Genomic DNA, 19,145 nt, shown 5'->3' with positions numbered 1-19,145 from the left:
TGTACAGTTGCAACAGAATCTTCCTTCTCTTAAATTCAATTCTTCTCACTATGAAGTCCAACCCTCCATTTAATGCCTCAATTACCTGTTGCACTGCAAACTAACTCAATGTGGTTTACACACAAGCACTCCCAAGTCCCTCTGCAGAAGAGCTTTCTGCAACCTTTCATCATATAAAAAATAATCCTTCCAAAGTGGATGACCTCACATTTACTAACATTGACTCTTGCCCGCTCTTTTAACTTATCTATATCTCCACATCCTCTGCACAATTTGCTTTTCCACCTTGTTTAGGGCCATCAGCAAACTTTGATGTGCTACAATTAGACATCCTCAAATTGTTAATGTATATCATGAACTGTTGTGGGTCCAGCTCCAACCTCTGAACTCCATTCACCTCTGATCACCAACTAGAAAAATGCTCATTTATCCAACTCTGGCTTCTTTTGGTCAGTCAATCCTCTGTCCTTGCTGACACCTGGCCTAACTCCTTGTATCCTTACCTTGTGGACATTATTTATGTGGCACCTTGTCAAAATGCCTTTTGGAAATCCAATTTCACAACATGCATCTGTTTCTATCAACTGAGCTCATTATATCCTTAAGAACTCTGTTTGTCAAACAGGATCTATTCTTCCTGAATTGTGCTGTGTCTGCCAATTTCTATCCAGATGTCTTAATTATAGTTCCAACTATTTATCCTACTTCAGACGTTAAGTTAACTGATCTATACTTACCTGCGTTTGCTTGGATCCTTTTTAAACAGTATCATGACATTCACTAAATTCTAATCTGCCAGGACCAGCCCAGAGTTGAGAGAAATTTGGTTAATTACCACAAATGCATCCTCTTTAACTTGTTCATATTAACCAAGTTGGCATTTTAGGGTAGTTTTATTTACTTGTATTTGGCCCCTATTCTTTGTGTCCATAAATTTGTTGCAATGTTGTAAAAGTTTGCCCATGCTGCAAACTTATCTGTGAATAAAGAATACAGCAGAGGTCTACAGAAATCAGGTTAAAATATAAACAGTTTTAATACTTCATTACAATAATAGTGGTGGGAGGAAAGGGACACTATGAAAGGTCAGTGACTTTCCTCTCGTGCTGATTTCTTTCTCAAGGTTCATACAGAAATGTAGTGAATATTATCAATTTGTACATGCATTTTCGCATGCTCTCATTAATTTGAAACAGCATTTACATTGTTCATGGAATTGGGATTTGTAGCAATTTCCTCTGATCATTCAATGTAAACTTATAAAGACTTTTAATTCTTATCATTTCTAGCCTCTCATAGCTTACAACTCCCAATAGCTGTGGACTGTCTTAGCAAGACAGAAAGAGATAACACTGTCCTTGTCTACTTGTCCTATTTCTAAGGCAACAGTCCCATAATCATTGACATTTTACTTTGACCAACTTCAACAACAAGACGTCCCAAAATCCTTTAGAATGCCAGAAAATAATATTAAAATTGTCCACAAATTCTAACAATGTCTCTCAAGCATTGAAATTTTACTGCTGCTATCATTTTATTTGGCAGCTCTCTCCAGATACCGGCTCTCCCTTGGGTGAAAGTATTGTCCCTCAGGCTTGTCTTAAATCTCTCCTATTTCTCCCTCAACCTATGTCCCCAGTTCTAGAATCATCTACCCAGGGGAAAAAAGAATGTAACCATTCACTTTATTCATGCCCCTGATGATTTTATAAACTCTTATAAGATCACACCTCTGTCCCCTTTGCTCTAGGGAATAAACCTCTCCCTGTGACTCAAACCCTCCAGTCCCAGCAACAATCTCCTCAGCACCTCTTTATCCTTTTTATAACTGGGCAATCAGAACTGCACACAGTATTCCAGGTGTGGAGTCACGAGCGCCTTGTACTTCTGTATAATGACATCACAACTTGGTACTCAATACCCTGCCCAATGAAAGCAAATGTATCAAATGCCATTTGTCCTCCTGAGGTTTCAGGGAACTTTGCATGTGTGCAGTGGGTCTTCTGTTCTACAACACTCTTCAGGGCTCCACTATTCACTGTTAGTCTGACAATGGTTTGACTTCTCAAAGTGCAACACTTCACACTTAGCAGAATTAAACTCCATTTGCCTGGCCCACTTTCCCCTCTGTCCTAGATCCTGTTGGATATTCTTTCTCCCTGTGCAAAAAAGGTTGAAATTAGGAGGAGATTCTGATTCTCCTTGTCCTTCAAGAATTCCTTTTAATTCCATTTGGTAACTACCAAATATTTTTTGTCTCAACTTTACTTTGAATTCACACTGCTGTAGTTTCATAATTCCCATTTCCTTTAATTCCTTTCAGCACTCCCCAAATTGATGTACCTGTGACCACTCTCTTATTAGCCAGCATGAGATGTTCACTTTCCAATTCCCTCATTTATTTGCCCACACAAGTTCCTCATGCCTGCTTTTGATGACCAAATTATGTTTCTTTGGTTAATGATCAGGGGCAATAATTTGTAGTAGTCTGCAATGTGCTGTAAATGTACACTTCTGAGGTATATAACCTGTGGTTAAAAAAAATTATAATTGGTGATAAATAATGATCCTCTAGTCACCTTGCAACCTTTGCAGGATAGTTTTACTTAATGGCCATGTACCTGATTGTTCTTAAATTAAGGGTTTTTTTTTTGTTTTAAATTGGTTTTGTAAGGCATACATGAGACCTAGAAAATGTACTTAATTATTTTTAACAATTTATAAAGTTAATTTCTGATGTTATATCCTTTAGCATTTAGTCATAGCTAACGGTGGTTTGGGCAATGGTGTCAGTCGACAACAACTGCTTGAAGTGTTACAGAAGTTTGGAACAGTTGAAACCCTTCTGATGTTTCCTAATAAACCATATGCATTGGTGACATTTACCACAATTCAAGAAGCCAGTGAGGCTTACAATGGTCTTAATGGACAAGAGTTAAAGACTAATGGAAGTACCCAAATTATCACTTTGTATGTAAATTTTGTAGAAAAAGGTGAGTTAATTTCCATTTTATTATGATTTTGAATGTTGAACTCTCTTTTATCAGATAATTCAAGTTTATCAAAGATTTAAAGACAAACCTTTTAAAAAATTATCAAGGCTTATAAAATGTTTTTGGTTCAAAAGCTAACTTGAGAATTGTGGCAGGAAAATATTTAAAGTTGCCTTTAAAATCTATCAGGTTGTAAGATTCCTTCTATGTATCTTGTGTTAAATATGAAAAACCAGACATTTACCAGCAGTTGGTGAATCATGTGAACCAGCTTTATCATATTTTCAGCTTTAAAAATCTCAATGGAAGAATAAACAATGGTTATTTCAAATTCCCAAAGGATCATTCTTTAATCTTTTTCCACAGATGAAAGAACATAGTTATGAAATTGAACATACAAAGCCATGATGGATAAAAAAATTAACAAAAACCATTAATTGAAAAAAGAATTTCAATTTAAGAATGAATTGTTAATTATTTGCTGTATGGTCTAAGGTGTTTAACTTCATAACTTGCACTGACTGACATTCTGGGTGGTTTATTAATATACCTTTTAGTTCAAGTGCTGCATCAAACCAAATACTTTCCCTCAATCCAATATGAAAGTTTTTTTTAAAAAAAAACTTTGCAGTCATAGAAAATTCATTCTACACATGTTCACTATTTTGTAAAGTAATGGTAACATCAATTTGCAGCACTGAAAAAGGTCTTTCAGTACACTGAGTTAAACACCTTACACTAATTCTATTTCATTTGCTCACATTCCCATCCATTCACCCCAGATTCCACTATACAGGTACACACAAGGGGCCTTTTGCATTGGCCAGTTATCCCAGTGTGCCTTTGAGTGCACATGGAGAAAATCCAACTGATCACAGGGAGAATGTACATATTTTGCACAAAGAGCACTGACCTTCAATACCCTGCCCAATGAAAGCAAATGTATCTGCCCAACAATCCAGCAAATTTAATTTGTATTGTGTGCCAGAAACAAAGGCAGGAAATTGAAAATTGTCAAGATTTGTATTTTCAGAACCTCAGGGCATTGTTACTTTTGAAATGTAATCCTTGTGGATAGAATGTTTATTAATGCCAGCTGCTTTGTATTTAGTTGCTGTGGCAAATGTTTGTGTATTTTTAATACTGGATAATGTGTTTCAACCATTCTTTTTATTCTCAATGTCTGGCCCTATTTCCTGAGGAGTTGAGTAAAACACAAATAGAATGTTCATGGTTTTATTTCTTTTGTCTCAATTGAAGAGCCAATCTACAGAGAACAGCCCCTTTGACTCAACTTGTAAGTGCTGAACAAGTTGGTGTTCTGGGCTAGTCCTAGATAGTGCAGTGGTTAGAACAATGCTATTACAATTCTGGTGACCCAGGTTTGATTTTTTTATACTCTTTCTGTATTTGAATTTGTTGTGCTGTGTCTGAAGTAAAGACCATGAGTCAATCAATATAACTATAATGCTTCCCTCTGTATGCTGTCGGGTGTTTGCTCATTGTTTCTTTTGGCCATCACTTTCATCTTCACTTCCTAGCTTTAAAGATTTGGCAGATAACAGCTTTAGAAAATGGGAAGATAAAGGGATAATTATTGTGGATCAGCTTTTTTTGTGGGGAAACTTTGAAATCATATGAACATCAGAAAGTATTTGGTTTGTCAGGAATGGATTTTTTTTAGATTTCTTCAAGTGTGGCACGACTGACAGACACCTACAGGTTGGGAGCAGATATGTAAAATACCATCTACACTAGAAAAGATTTTCATGTTGTCTTTGGAGGAAATGATAACAAAGAACCCGATAGCTCACTTATACAGATAGCTTCAAGATAACGTAACAGGAAACATTATGGAAATAAAACAGAAATGGTAATTAGAAATGAATATTTGTATTACAGGTGAAATGTGGGAAAAGACCTGCCTTGATGGTCACAAGTTAACAAGTAGCCCAACCTGGAGAGAATTTGAATGGAAAATTAAAATGAGAGTATTTAAAGCCCCTTTTCCACTGGCACCCTGTCCCAGGAATTAACTGGGACAGGATCCAGTGGAAAAGGAACATTGCCCGAACGACGATGTCAGATTATGTCATTTGCGGATAAAACCAGTGGAAAAGGGACAGCAGAAGGTCATCAGTTTCCATTTGAAGGTAGAACACTCTGATCCCCAGTGCTTAGTGTTTTCAGTGGAAAAGCAATTAGTGTCCCAGTTAAAGGTGGCCCAGTGGAAATTCCTATCCTGGGACACCTCACAGCCAGTTAACTGGGATGCCAGTGGAAAAGGAGCTTAAGACTTCTCATGTGATGGTGAGATACAGTAGCACCTTAGAATTGTGCCAGAGAGAATGTGGGAAGATTGGCGATCGTAACCATTTTTTTTGGGACTGTCCCGAACTATATCAATATTGGAGAAATATTCAGTTGGAAGTTAAGCAAACCATGGGGGTAGACCTACCAGCATATTTTATATTGGGAGTGACTCCAGAGGATATAGATACCAAAATCCAGGCATGTTTACTTGGGGTGTTGCTGTTGATCACAGAAAAGACAATTACAGTATTATGAAGAAATGTAAAACCACCCACAGTCCAACAATGGAGGGAAAGATTAAAAAATGTATATTTGATGGAAAGTATAACAACTAAACTCCAAATAAGGACTGATGATTTCAACATAAAGTGGTCACTGGTAATACTACAGTTATTGAGATTGATTAAGAATAAAATCTCTCTGTAATCTCAGTGGTGGGGAGGTGTTCGACTGCTGCACTCTCCATGTAATTGGAGTAATGTATACAGATGAGATTGTGATTGTTCACAAGTGTGTAGATATACAAGATTCATTCTGACCCTCTCCTCTAAGCTCAAAAATATCATAGTGGGCATATGAAGAAGTTTATGGTTAAATATATAGGTGTCTTTATATTGGTTGGAATGAGATTAATTGGTTGGAATGAGATTAATTGGTTGGAATGAGATTAATTGGTTGGAATGAGATTAATTGGGGTGCCTCAATCTGTGATGCCTCTATGAACAGAATTCGAATAAGATAGTTTGATACGCTGTATACATCTGTTATTTGATTTACATTGTGTTTGTATGCTCATGTGATATGACTGCATATGGAAATAAAAATTAAGTTTAAAAAAAAAATTGGTAAACAAAAGTGTTTAGTAAAAATTTATTGCAAATTTTTTTGAAAAAAAACTTTTAATTTCTTTTTAAAGTTGTTAATGAAGAAGTTTCTCCCTTGAGTCTACCTCTGGGCCTTCTGGTAATTGAAGAGGTTGTTTCTCCCGAGTATGAAAAAAGACTTCTTGCATTTGCAGATGGAAACACAGACACAACAAAAGAAAATGGTGAGCAGTATGTAGGAGAAAGAGTACATTGTATTCAGAATATGCAGTACACAGCAAATAACCAATTATTTTATATATACCCCAACAATTGATCACTTTCTGATTTGTAAGGATAATGAAGAAGGGTTGTTGGTGTTGCTGTTCTGTAAATTGATGTATATTAACAATTATTTTTCATCCTTTTCTGACTACTTCTTCTTTCTTTGGCTTGGCTTCGCGGACGAAGATTTATGGAGGGGTAATGTCCACGTCAGCTGCAGGCTTGTTTGTGGCTGACCAGTCCGATGCAGGACTGGCAGACAAGATTGCAGCGGTTGCAAGGGAAAATTGGTTGGTTGGGGTTGGGTGTTGGGTTTTTCCTCCTTTGTCTTTTGTCAGTGAGGTGGGCTCTGCGGTCTTCTTCAAAGGAGATTGCTGCCCGCCGAACTGTGAGGCGCCAAGATGCACGGTTTGAGGCGATATCAGCCCACTGGCAGTGGTCAATGTGGCAGGCACCAAGAGATTTCTTTAGGCAGTCCTTGTACCTCTTCTTTGGTGCACCTCTGTCTCGGTGGCCAGTGAAGAGCTCGCCATATAACACCATCTTGGGAAGGCGATGGTCCTCCATTCTGGAGACGTGACCTACCCAGCGCAGTTGGATCTTCAGCAGCGTGGATTTGATGCTGTCGGCCTCTGCCATCTCGAGTACTTCGATGTTGAAGATGAAGTCGCTCCAATGAATGTTGAGGATGGAGCGGAGACAACGCTGGTGGAAGCTTTCTAGGAGCCGTAGGTGATGCCGGTAGAGGACCCATGATTCGGAGCCGAACAGGAGTGTGGGTATGACAATGGCTCTGTATACGCTAATCTTTGTGAGGTTTTTCAGTTGGATGTTTTTCCAGACTCTTTTGTGTAGTCTTCCAAAGGCGCTATTTGCCTTGGCGAGTCTGTTGTCTATCTCGTTGTCGATCCTTGGATCCGATGAAATGGTGGAGCCGAGATAGGTAAACTGGTTGACCGTTTTGAGTTTTGTGTGCCCGATGGAGATGTGGGGGGGCTGGTAGTCATGGTGGGGAGCTGGCTGATGGAGGACCTCAGTTTTCTTGACTAAATATCCACCTAAACACTTGTCAATAGGGGATGTGGTCTTTGAGCTAATCGGGTTCACTCTGTCACTTAGATTGGGGCTGATTTGTCTATATTTTCTTGTGTTCAATTCATTACCTCTATGATCATGAGCAGAAAATTAAAACCTGGTGTGTTTTTATTTCTGAATTGTAAAGGTTTAATTCCTTGGAGAGGCATCTAGTGAAATTACTGTGATTTTAGTGACCTAATCCTAAAACGTACTCTATTCTGAGGCCTGTTATGGGAAGAGATTACCGAATGGACACTGGGACAGATTGAATGTTGTGCTCAAAGTGTCTTTGATGAAATGCAACATTCTCATTAATTGGGAATTTCTGCTTCATGACTGTTTAAATGTGGGAAGGAGCATTCTGGGTGGTACTGAGTACTTCAAGCCCATGTGGCTGAAACAGACACTGTCTGCTCCAAGGTGTGCATAACCTCAAACTACACATCCACAGACATTGTCAGCCACTACCTAGCCCATCTGTGGAAGAATCTGTTTTTGAAGAAGAGGAAAGGAGAGAAAATTATCTTTCTGTGGTCCAGGCCATTGAATTGACTCTTCAGTTTTACAGCTTGATATTAAAAGGGGTCCATTAATTTTGCCCATATCTTGTTCCATAGTATGTACTGTTTGATTATATAAATGATTTTTGTGGCATATTTCTGAATGAAAAGTCATGAAATGGAGTGAATGTAGTGAAAATACAATGATAAAATTGATGCCTGTTAAATGCATAAGAATTTAATACTGGAATGTGACTTTTACAAGAAGCCTTCAAAAATTTTAAAAAATATATTTTATTTATAATAGACACATGCATAGATACTGCTTTCATCTCAAAATAGTATACAAAGGACATAATTAATACATGTTGAATTTATCTTAAAAAGAAAAAAAACTAACTAAAACACCCTCCCACTCTCTCCCCCTCCCAAAAACCCCCCTACCTACCCAAAAAAATCTGAAACTACACAAGGTGTATATAAAAATACTAATACTAATGCTCTTGGAAACACATGAAGATCTCACATAAAAACATTTCCACAAGAAGATAATTCATTAAGGGAAAACTTCCTGAAACTGGAGGAATCAAATAAATTATTTATAAATTTAAACGTACTATTTGAGCATATGGGCTCCAAATCTTTAAAAAAAAAATTACCACTCAAATTGTATGTAATTTTTTTCTAATGGAATGCAACTTTGAATTTCTGCATGCCATCTTCCTAATGTTGAAGAGACCTCAGATTTCCAAGTAACAGCAATGCATTTTCTCACTATTACCAAAGCTAATTTAATAATTTTTATTTGAGAATCTGATAAATCTAATTGAATTAGATTTCTCAAATTTCCCATCAAAAATAATTTAGGATTTAATGGAAAAACAATACTAGTTATTTGTTGCAAAAAAATTACTAATGGAAATGCAAAATGGTTTAACTTTTGAACAAGACCAAGTTGAATGTAAAAATGTTCCAATGTCATCACCACACCTGAAAAACCGATCTGAAATATCTGATTATATTTTATCAATTATATTTTGAGGTGTGAAATATAATTGATGTGAAAAGTTATATTGAAGCAACCTATATCTTACATGTATTAATCATACTATCTTTACACAAATTTTGCCATGTCTCTTGTTCTATTAATATATTTAAATCTTGTTCCCACCTTTTCTTTGACCTATATAAACCTAACTTAGACATTTTCTCCTGCAATTCTGTGCAAACTAATGGAATAAATTTCTTAACAATTCCATCAGTAAGCAATTTTTCTTAATCTGTACAATTTATTGATACAATTTCTGGTCCCAGTTTTTCTTAAATAAGATCTCAATTGAAAATAACAAAAAAGAGTATTACGAGGAATATCATCTCTAGTTCCCAATTGATCAAATATCATCAATCGACCACTTTCATAACATTCCCCTATTTTACAAATTCCTTTATGATACCATATATTCAAAAATGGATTTTCTTTAGAGAAAGTTATGAGAATTAACCAATGGTATATTTGCTAACAGGGAACCTCCACCATTTTCTAAATTAATTTTATTCCAAATATTAATCAAATGTTTCAATGATGGAGCATCTCTGTCAGCAGTCATCAATTTTGGTTCCCATTTAATTATAAACTCCAACTTTTTCTTCTCCAATTTTATTTAACTCAATTTCCACCCAAGCTCAATTGTGCTGCCTTATAATAATTTTTAAAATTAGGAAGTTGTAGCCACTTTATTCATACTTCCATGCTCATTTTTTCATCTATAATCTCACTACTTTATTTTTCCAAAGAAATGTCCTGACTTGTTTATTTAATTCCTGGAAAAAAAATTGGTAAAGATTGAAACAAAAATTGAATTTCAAGGGGTTAAAAAAATTAATACAATTAACTCTTCCAATTAAAATTATGGGTAAATTTACCCATCTCTTCAAATCTTCAATTATTTTCTTAAGCAATGGAATGTAGTTGAATTTATATAAATTTTTCAAATCATTATCTATACCTATCCCCAAATACTTAATCCCATCTTGAGGCTATCTAAATTGAATATTATGAATTAGGTGAGAGTTCACATAAAGTCTTAGCCTGGCAATTGAAGGAAGAACAAGCTTTTAATGCAATACAACAGGATAACAAAAATGTGACATTTAAGCCTCAAGAAATAAATGAAACTTTTAGGAAATTTTCTGAAAAAATTATACTTCTGAATCATTACAGTATGATGTTAACATAGATAATTATTTATCATGAATAGTATTACCTAGTTTATCTGAATAAGATGAATTAGATAGACCATTTATTGAATGAGAAGTTATAGAAGCACTTAATTGTTTACAAAATAAATCTCCAGGACAAGATGGAATTATAGCAAAGATATTGGCAAATAGGATCAATAATTTTTTTTAACCTAAATTAGTAAATACTGATTAAACTGGGTTTGTTAAAAATAGACAACCCTCTGAAAATGTAGCAAGATGATTAATTATTCATTTAGCACAAAAAAGGGGAGACCTAAGTGTAACAGTAGCATTAGATGCAGAAAAGGTGTTTGATAGATTGGAATGGGTTTTTTTTTGTTTAAAAGTTTTAAATAAGTTTGGTTTTGTATTTAATTTTATAAATTGGATTAAAGCACTTTATAAGATCCCCAAAACTAAATAACTAATGGACAGATATCTCAACTGTTTCATTTAACTAGATTGAGTAGGCAAGAATGTCCTTCATCTCAAGCTCTGTTTGTATTGGCCATAGAGCCTCTTGTGCAAAAGATTTGTATAGATGAGCAGTTAAAAGGCTTTAGGGTAAACCAAATAGAACACAGATTAGTTTATTTGCAGATGATGTTTTGGTATATTTGACTCAACCACAATTGTCATTACCTTAACTTTATGATCAATTGGAAGAATTTCTGGTTACAAAATTAATTGGGATAAAAGTGAAGTTATGGCATTAGTACAAAGTGTTTATTTATAATGTCAAAAAAAACATTTTCTTTGAACATTTTTAAAATTTTTCATAGTCCAGAGATCTCTGAAACATCGAAGAGTAAAGCACTACGGGTATGAATTTCGCTATGACAACAACAAGGTAGACAAGGATAAGCCTCTACCAGGAGGTAATTTAGTCAATGATTTATGGCTGTTTTGTGATCCAAAAAGTGTTTAGAACATGAGAAATTCCAAAAAAAAAATTAAGATTTATGTATGCTATTTCAAACCATATTTCAGGATTTAATTAAAAAAAAAATTAAATCTGTTTATTTTATAAAGTGTGTACGCACACACGCTCTCTTACTTTATGATTTGAGTTCATAGCTTCGTTGAGAATGGCTGTTCTACACCATATATTTGGTTCAATGTAGAAATTGAGTGGCAAAAGTCTTGCCACACAGCTAATCCTATGGGAATTTTGTGCATCTTTGTTTTTAGAAGATATGTTTCTATGTGATCTAGATATTTTTAGACTTCAGCCAGCTGAAAGCAGGAACTATCAGGCTTAAAGACACTTTTTTCCACGTAGCTCCTGAATGAACTCCTTAACTGCTCTTGGTAACAATATTATTTTCGGAAGAACCCTTCTCACTGTTTTGTGTCGAGTAAACTTGAACTTATTCTGAGTGAATCAAAAGTCTGCAGTTGTCTTGCAGTGTCTAAAGGAGCCAAAGATGTATAACCAACATTTTGGGCCTGAGCCTTTTGTCAAGGTATGCAAACATATATAACCAATGTTTTAGGTCTGAACTCTTAATCAATATACATCTTTGCATACCTTGGTGAAGGCCTCAGTGCCCACAATGTTGGTTTTATACTTCTGCCTTCTTTGAACACTGCGGGACCTGCTGAGTTCCTCCAGCAATTTTGTGTATTAAACATTGTCCTGAAGAAATGCCATTATTCACTTGCCAATAATTCAAAAAAGGCTTTTTTTTCCTGTTATTTAACCAAATTTATAACCATTCATGTTATTGTCCATTTTATGCCAGGTGCTTCAGCGTTGCTGATAAGTCACTTTTGAGGCCCTGATCTAAACAAAAATCTACTGGAAATTCACATGCACTACATTGGCTACTTTATGGTTTCTGACTTAATCTATTACATTATCATAAATGATTATAAAATTGGTGAAAGACATTTTGCCCTTAATAATCCATGTTGGCTTTATGATTCCTCCTGTCCTAGATTGATGTTTCGCAAAAGCTTTTCCACTTTTTAGGTTAAACCAACTGGTCTATATTTACTGTGTTTATCCATGCTCCCTTCTTTCTCAGCAAGGGAGTAACATTTGTAACTGTCCAGTCTTTTGCCACTAACTATAATCCAAAGAGTAGAAAGGTTGTAGTTGGTGTCTTGGCAATTTCAAGTTCAAGTCTATTATCATCTGATTGTACAAGTACAGCCAGACAAAACACCATTCTCTGATCCTCGTTGCAACACACTGCAAACGCACATACAGACGTAAAACACATTGTTAAATAAATAGTTGAGTCACAGAGGGATTTTGAGCGATTCATCATTTGTTCAGCAATCTCACTGCCCGTGGAAAGAAAGTGTTTCTCAGCCTGGTGGTTTTGGCTCTGGTACTCCTGTATCTCTTTCCCAACAGAAGCAGCTGAAAAATGTGTGTGGGGTCCTTCAAAAATCCTAGAATTCACCCCATTTGGTCTTGGTGACTTGATCATTAGGAAGGTATTAAACTACAATGGCTGGGTAATTTTCCAGAATCATTAGCATGGAACTTTTTTTAAAATCAAAACTTGCAGAACCTAATAGGCCAATTGTTTATTTATCTTGTAAATAAAGTAAAAGAATGTGTCTATCTTAAATTGTCAGTGCAAAGCACTGGGAGGCTTAAACAATACATTATTTATTGACCTCTCAGACAAAACTGGAGTGAATCTATTCAATTTCACAGCTCCACCTTATAGAGTGGGAGGATTTTGCAGAGGCAAGATTGGTGATACTACCTCCATATGCTTGCTGTAGAGAGCTCCTGTTGCTGAAGTTTACAAGAGAGGGGATCAATGTTAGCCATGTGATTAGCTCCTAGTTTGACGAAGTTCCAACTGTGTACAGCTGACCCTCTTATTACAGCAGTTTGGATAACAAATTTGTCCTTGTGGAATTCCCATCATGAGCAAAAAAATCTGGGAAATGGAATAAAAATTTGCTTTTGTGAAATTTCAAGTAATTAACCCTAATTTCTTGATGTATGTATTGATGAGGTAGCATTTCTCTGAATACACTCTCCCTCTTCCCTTTCCTGCTAATGCTGGAGTTGACTCCTCCCTCTCTAACATTGACTTGTTTTCCAACATTTATTTAGTTGTGTGCAAGTTGCTAGTATTTGTGCATTTTTATAATTACTTTTGTTTTTTGTTTAATTTTAGGTCTTCCTGAAATTTGTGGTGACATTTTGAAGCAATGCATGGAAAAAGGATATGTGAAATTTAAACCTGATCAGCTGACCATAAATCAATATGATCCTGGGCAAGGTGAAACGTGCACATATACTTCAGAATCTAGTTTGAGCTGCTATTGAATATATAGGCTAGGTAACTGAGAGCTCATGGGCTTTGAGAAAATCTCTCATGTGGGTGAAAGGTCCATTTTGTTGATTTGGGGTGGTGTGTTTAATTCCTGTTGTAATGGAGAATAGTTTAATTTTAATCTAATGCAACTGTAAAATTAAATAGTTTTGAAGAAGCCCTTTTTAGTTATTCGAAAAATACAAATTAATATTTCAATATACTCTGGTATTCCTCAAGCAATATTTAAAGGAAATGTTTTTATTTTTGGATTGTATTACATTGATATTGAGGTTGACTCATCATTAATATGTGATCTCATTCCTTGAAGATTTTTTCAATCTTATTACTGTAATTATGGAAGATTCACTCCACTCTCTCCACCTTGGAATATTATAAACCAAGGTTGTCCTCAAAAACTGCATCCTAGAGGCTGGAAAAAGTTCTATGACTTGTGATGTAAATGCTGTTCCTTGTGCTTTAATTCAATCAAACGAGGATCTATAAAAGAATCCTTTTGAAGTTTGCTTGTTCTTAAAAATTCATCTTTGCTGTATGATGACATGCAAGATGTTATTGTAACCAAAGAATCTACCATGTTGTGCATAGGTGACTTTTCCCACAACTCCAACCCACTTTTCAATCTTCCCTTGCTTTTGGGAAATATCCAGTCTGCATCCCAATGCATTCACCTGTTCCAACATACATCATTCACCATTCTAAAAGGTCAGCTGTTGTCATCAGTGACCCTGGGGACTGTGCACATGCATTAAACAACCCTCAGCAAAGGAAATATATAAGTGGCTATATAAGTGCTGCCTGTTTCTTCGGTCATGATCTGGGCAACGAGATGACTCCGTTCACATGGAATGTTCACTGAAATCTCTCCACTTTGTTATTACCAGGAGTTATCATCAACTGCATCACTTTCTGTCCCTGGAAAAATAACTCCCCCTGGCGCTCCCGGGTACACGCTTTGCCCTCAAAATGGACTTGAGAAGAGCTGTGCATCAGTGGCCAGCTGTCCTGCTCTTAGTCCCAGACCTTCCACCCACCTTGAATGTGGAGCCGGGCAATCAACAGGACGAACCTTTCCGAGCGTCCATGAAGCATCCCATCCCCTGCTCCCCTGAGCTGCTCAAAAAGGTGCAAAGCCAGATGTTCCTGTGTGGGAAGCACACACAATCATCTGGCTTTGCAACTTTTTGAGCGGGATGGGGGGGGGGGGGGAATCAGGGGAGTGGGGAGAGAGAAACAAGCAAAACCCATTTAGCACAAAGCAAATTTTGTTCACTTGGAAATGGGATTTACCTCACTTATTCTTAGTTCAAAACACACCTTAAAATTTAGAGAAGTTAAATAAAAGCGAGAGTTCTGGATCAAAGGCAAAAGTGGAGAGGAATACATAACAGCTTCTGCTGAGAAATTTATGTCCACAGTTTTGCAACAAAATTAATTGTTACTGATTATTTTTAAATTATTTTTAAACTACTGAAATATTTGAAGAATTATTTAAAAGCAGCCAAGTGGAGCACTCCAAATGCCTGTATGAAATATTTATATTCAGCAAGAGATGATTTTATTACTCCTTCTAAGTATTTGATTTTACCAGTGGCAAGATTGGTAGCACAACTTGAGATGATGACCTGAAATGCATCATCATAGCTTTTTGGAAGGAATACAGTTGATCTCGTTGTTTGAACTTTTTCTGTGAATTTTTTTGATAAATTATTGTCAGTTATGTTCATACATTATACATTACATACTTCAAGCAGAGACATTTGAAAAATTAAATTGCATAATGTCTGTTTCAATATTTTATTTCATTTATGGTAGCATCAGTGCAGCCTGCCATTCAATCATTGACGCACCATCTGGCCCACACGTGGTAAAAGGTTGGCCGCCCTTTCTTTAAAGTTGACCTCCAATGGAAACACTACCCAATTCTCATCACTCCACTCCATAATCTTGATGACTCTGTCTCAAGAAATTGAGTTGTGGTTTGAAGGTCAAGACATCAAATAGAAACTAAGCTTATGGTGTAATGGGGGAAAAAGTGATCTCTCCTTTTATACCTCAGTGACCAGAGCTTTGATAGTAGGCACCTAAAGATATGAGAGCGGTATACCCAATAATATCTTTACAACATCCTCCAAATCAATGGTAACCAGACATTGTCAGTATTCTCTTAAGTTAGCATTCTCATCATCAACACTTAACCAGATCTGACGCCATGCACTCCAACCTCCATTGTCTCTAGAGATTTTCAGAAAACCAGAGAAGATCTTTTGGGGAAGAATTAACTTTCTTTGACTCCTGAGGATTCCTGGCCTGTGATAGCTAAAATTAGAGAGTGTATACAAGAAAGCAAGCATCTCGAGTCTTTTCAGGAGCACATGGAGGCCAAACTAAATGATGGGAGGCCATAACACTACTATTAACATTTAAATTGATTTAAAATCAATTCTCACCTCTCCTTTTATCCAATTAACACATTTTGTTGGACTGGACTCTTTCCCCCAGCTCGCTTTGTCTTTATTCTGGGCCTTCCTGTTCCCTGCTTATGGTTATTCCTTGAAGGGCACAGGCCCAAAACTTCAGTAATATATCTTTTACTTCCTATGGGTGCTGCAAGACCAGCTGAGTTCCTTCAGCATTTCTGTGTGTTTTTTACTACATAATGCTACTCACCCACCTGCCATATGCTACTTCACCTCTGATAGAGTCTGCAGATTATCCTTAAGAATCTTAAACTGCCATAGAATTGTAGAAGTCTTCACAAAGGAACTGTCTAAAAAATTAAAACCGTATGTATTTATTTAGCATTTTACTTTGAATAATGATTTAAAATGTGAAAATTGTGATTTGGATTTAACATTAGTAGCTTTAAAATTTTACATAATTCTTTTGAACCTTTTGTCAGGAATTCCTCCCCACATTGATACTCATTCACCATTTGAGGATGGGATTATCTGTCTGAGCCTTGGAGCAGAGGTAAATTTGAGTATTAACTCAAATTTTTTTCATAATTTTAGTAGAACATTTAACAGTATATGATTAGATATTGTGAAAATATTTTGGTTTTACCATTTACATTTTGAATGTGGAATTATCAAAATTGTATATTGCTGCTTTTTAAATGATTGACCTTGTATTTTTAATTTTTTGAGGATGTTTTTTTTTTCCATATCAAGGTGATAGTGCTTTTGGTTACAAGATTTTTTTTATGGTTGGGATTAAATGCTCTGTGGATAGTGTTAATGGAAAGCAAAGCTGGGAAGGAACCAATGCTACAATATAATGTATATGACTTCAGAGAAAAATGAAATGATTCTCTGGTGATTTTTTTAAAAAAAATCACTTTTAGTTAGAGCATAACTTGTAATATTTCATGCTCTCAATTCTAAATTGAACAATAAGACTGGTATATCAAAATGTAGTTATCTTGTCTCTATATTCAAGAATTCAAATTAGTATTGTGTATTGGAATAACAATCAATATGGCCTCAATATCGTAAAGACAAATTATTTTTTTTAACTATTTAAGAATTTAGATCATGCACGTAGCGATGGATTAACATTTAGCCTAGGTGATGTCACCTACTTTGCTGTCATTGTTTCTATACTGAGCATATGAATTGGGGATAGTAGGAGGTCATTTTACTTTTTAAGTCGACTTAGTTTGTGGCTGATAGAATTCTGGACTCCTCTGTTCCTTTTACCCTCAATAATTTATCGCTCTAACTTAAACATATTCAAGGTAGAGCTCCAATAACTTTCCTATAATGTTACATTTTGCTTTAATAGTCACTTTGGAGTTGAAGCAAATTTTGTTTTTAATCCATAGACAGTGATGGATTTTAGGCATCCAGCAGGTCGCTGTGTTTCAACAATGTTACCTCGCCGTAGTTTGCTGGTTATGACTGGTGAATCTAGGTATCTCTGGAGTCATGGGTGAGTGATAGACAAATTGCTAAACAATTTGAGATATGAGTATTTGGCAAAGAATTAGAGAGATTTTGAAATTACAGTGGTTTGCTTTTATTGTTCCACAGGCACTATATTAACCTGCTTTTTAAAATTAATTAATATTTTTGTAGATTTTGCATATTTGGCATTATAATCTCAGCATTGGACTGTATTAGAACATTACAGCACAATATAGGGCCTTTGACCCACGAAGTTGTGCTGACCTATGTAAATCTATTCCAGAACAATCTAATCCTTGTCTACCTTGCATCTAAAATCCTCTATTTTTCTATCTATTGTGCCTATTTTACAGTCTTTTAAATGTCCCTATTGTACTAGCCTCTGTGTGTATCTATAAAAGAAAATTGCCTACGACACCCCAAAGTTTTCCTCCACTCACCTTAAACAGATACTGTGTGGTATTTGCTAACGTTGCCCTGGTGAAAAAGGTGCTGGCAATCCACCCTATCTATGCCTCTCATAATCTGACACCTCTCAATTAAATCGCATTTCATCCTTTGACAGGTCTGGGGCTTTCCTCTTTAGAGTGTCAGTCTTGCTTCATAAGATGTGCTCTCCAACCCAGGGAAAATCTCCTGTGCACTCTTCCCAAAGCATATGTACATCCTTCCAGTAATGAGGCACTCAGAACTGAATGCAATACAGTTGAAATTATAGTGGTTTTGTAAACGTATCATTGGTATTTATAATTGTAGAATTTTGTTAATGTGAACCCAGAAGGATTAAATGGGTTGAATAAAAGAAATTTAAACAGCAGGTATCAGGAAATTTAACATGAATATAAATATATTCAAAATTTGTTTGAATTTGCCAATGATGTCATTAAGAGAAAACTGAACATAGGAAGTTTTTACTAAACAGATTTGCAATCATTTATCTAGATATTCTAGAAGATAAGCTCGTGTTTATAGCTTTTTTATTGTCTAGGCTAGTTTTACAAAATAAATATTAATCGACCAAGATAAAGAACTTGTGACTTATCAGTTTGATGATGGTTATGATGTGTTTGTCTACACAACAGAAACTTGCAGAATTGTTTAAATAGGAAAAGCTAATTGTCTTTTATATTTAATAGAATTACCCCTAGAAAATTTGATGTGGTGCCAGCATCAGAAAAAGAGAAGACTGGAACTATAAGTGGTGATGTTAGTAACTTAACTTTGAATAAGAGGGGAACAAGAACAAGTTTTACTTTTCGAAAAGTCAGGAAGAAACCCTGTGAATGTGGTAAGTGCATTTTCCCCAATTTTTTAAAACCTTGTAACCTTTTCTACATTAATGGTTTGCTAATGAATATGATACAGAGTCTTTGCTTGGTTACCCATCAACCAATTAGTTAAATGTATTTGAAGGTAGACTTAAATGCCTTGCCATCCATTTTTTTCCCTTTTTATTTAATTTTGCTTCTGAACCCCCCCAATAATATGATTGGCGTAGCTTTTTTGTTCTCGAGATGTGAGTCAGCATTTCTTCCACATTTCTAATTGATTTTTGGTGTCTATGGTGAAAATAATCCCACAGTGCCATTAGACTGGAGACTTTCGCGTTTGAATCAACAATGATGAAAGAACAATATTATATGTCCAAGTCAAGATAGTGTATGACTTGGAGATGGTATTTTGATATGCCTGATGCCACTATTACAGCTGGTCAAGG

The 19,145-nt window shown here is 35.7% G+C and overlaps 1 protein-coding gene across 2 annotated transcripts in view; it reads left to right on the top strand.

The window, feature by feature from the left end:
- Positions 1-19,145, top strand: part of alkbh8 (alkB homolog 8, tRNA methyltransferase) — a 35,966-nt gene that overhangs the window by 1,389 nt on the left and 15,432 nt on the right. For both annotated transcript variants that reach the window (XM_069891251.1, XM_069891250.1), the window contains exons 2-8: positions 2,753-2,993; positions 6,223-6,354; positions 10,995-11,090; positions 13,362-13,466; positions 16,423-16,493; positions 17,347-17,453; positions 18,565-18,716. In XM_069891251.1, the coding sequence (XP_069747352.1) occupies positions 2,753-2,993; positions 6,223-6,354; positions 10,995-11,090; positions 13,362-13,466; positions 16,423-16,493; positions 17,347-17,453; positions 18,565-18,716 (904 nt within the window). The remainder of the gene's footprint in view (positions 1-2,752; positions 2,994-6,222; positions 6,355-10,994; positions 11,091-13,361; positions 13,467-16,422; positions 16,494-17,346; positions 17,454-18,564; positions 18,717-19,145) is intronic.

This window comes from Narcine bancroftii, chromosome 7 (assembly GCF_036971445.1).
Source record: "Narcine bancroftii isolate sNarBan1 chromosome 7, sNarBan1.hap1, whole genome shotgun sequence".
In the NCBI taxonomy this organism is placed as follows: Eukaryota; Metazoa; Chordata; class Chondrichthyes; order Torpediniformes; family Narcinidae; genus Narcine; species Narcine bancroftii.
The sequence above is the reverse complement of the archived record's forward strand: the minus strand, read 5'-3'. Positions and strand labels throughout refer to the sequence as shown.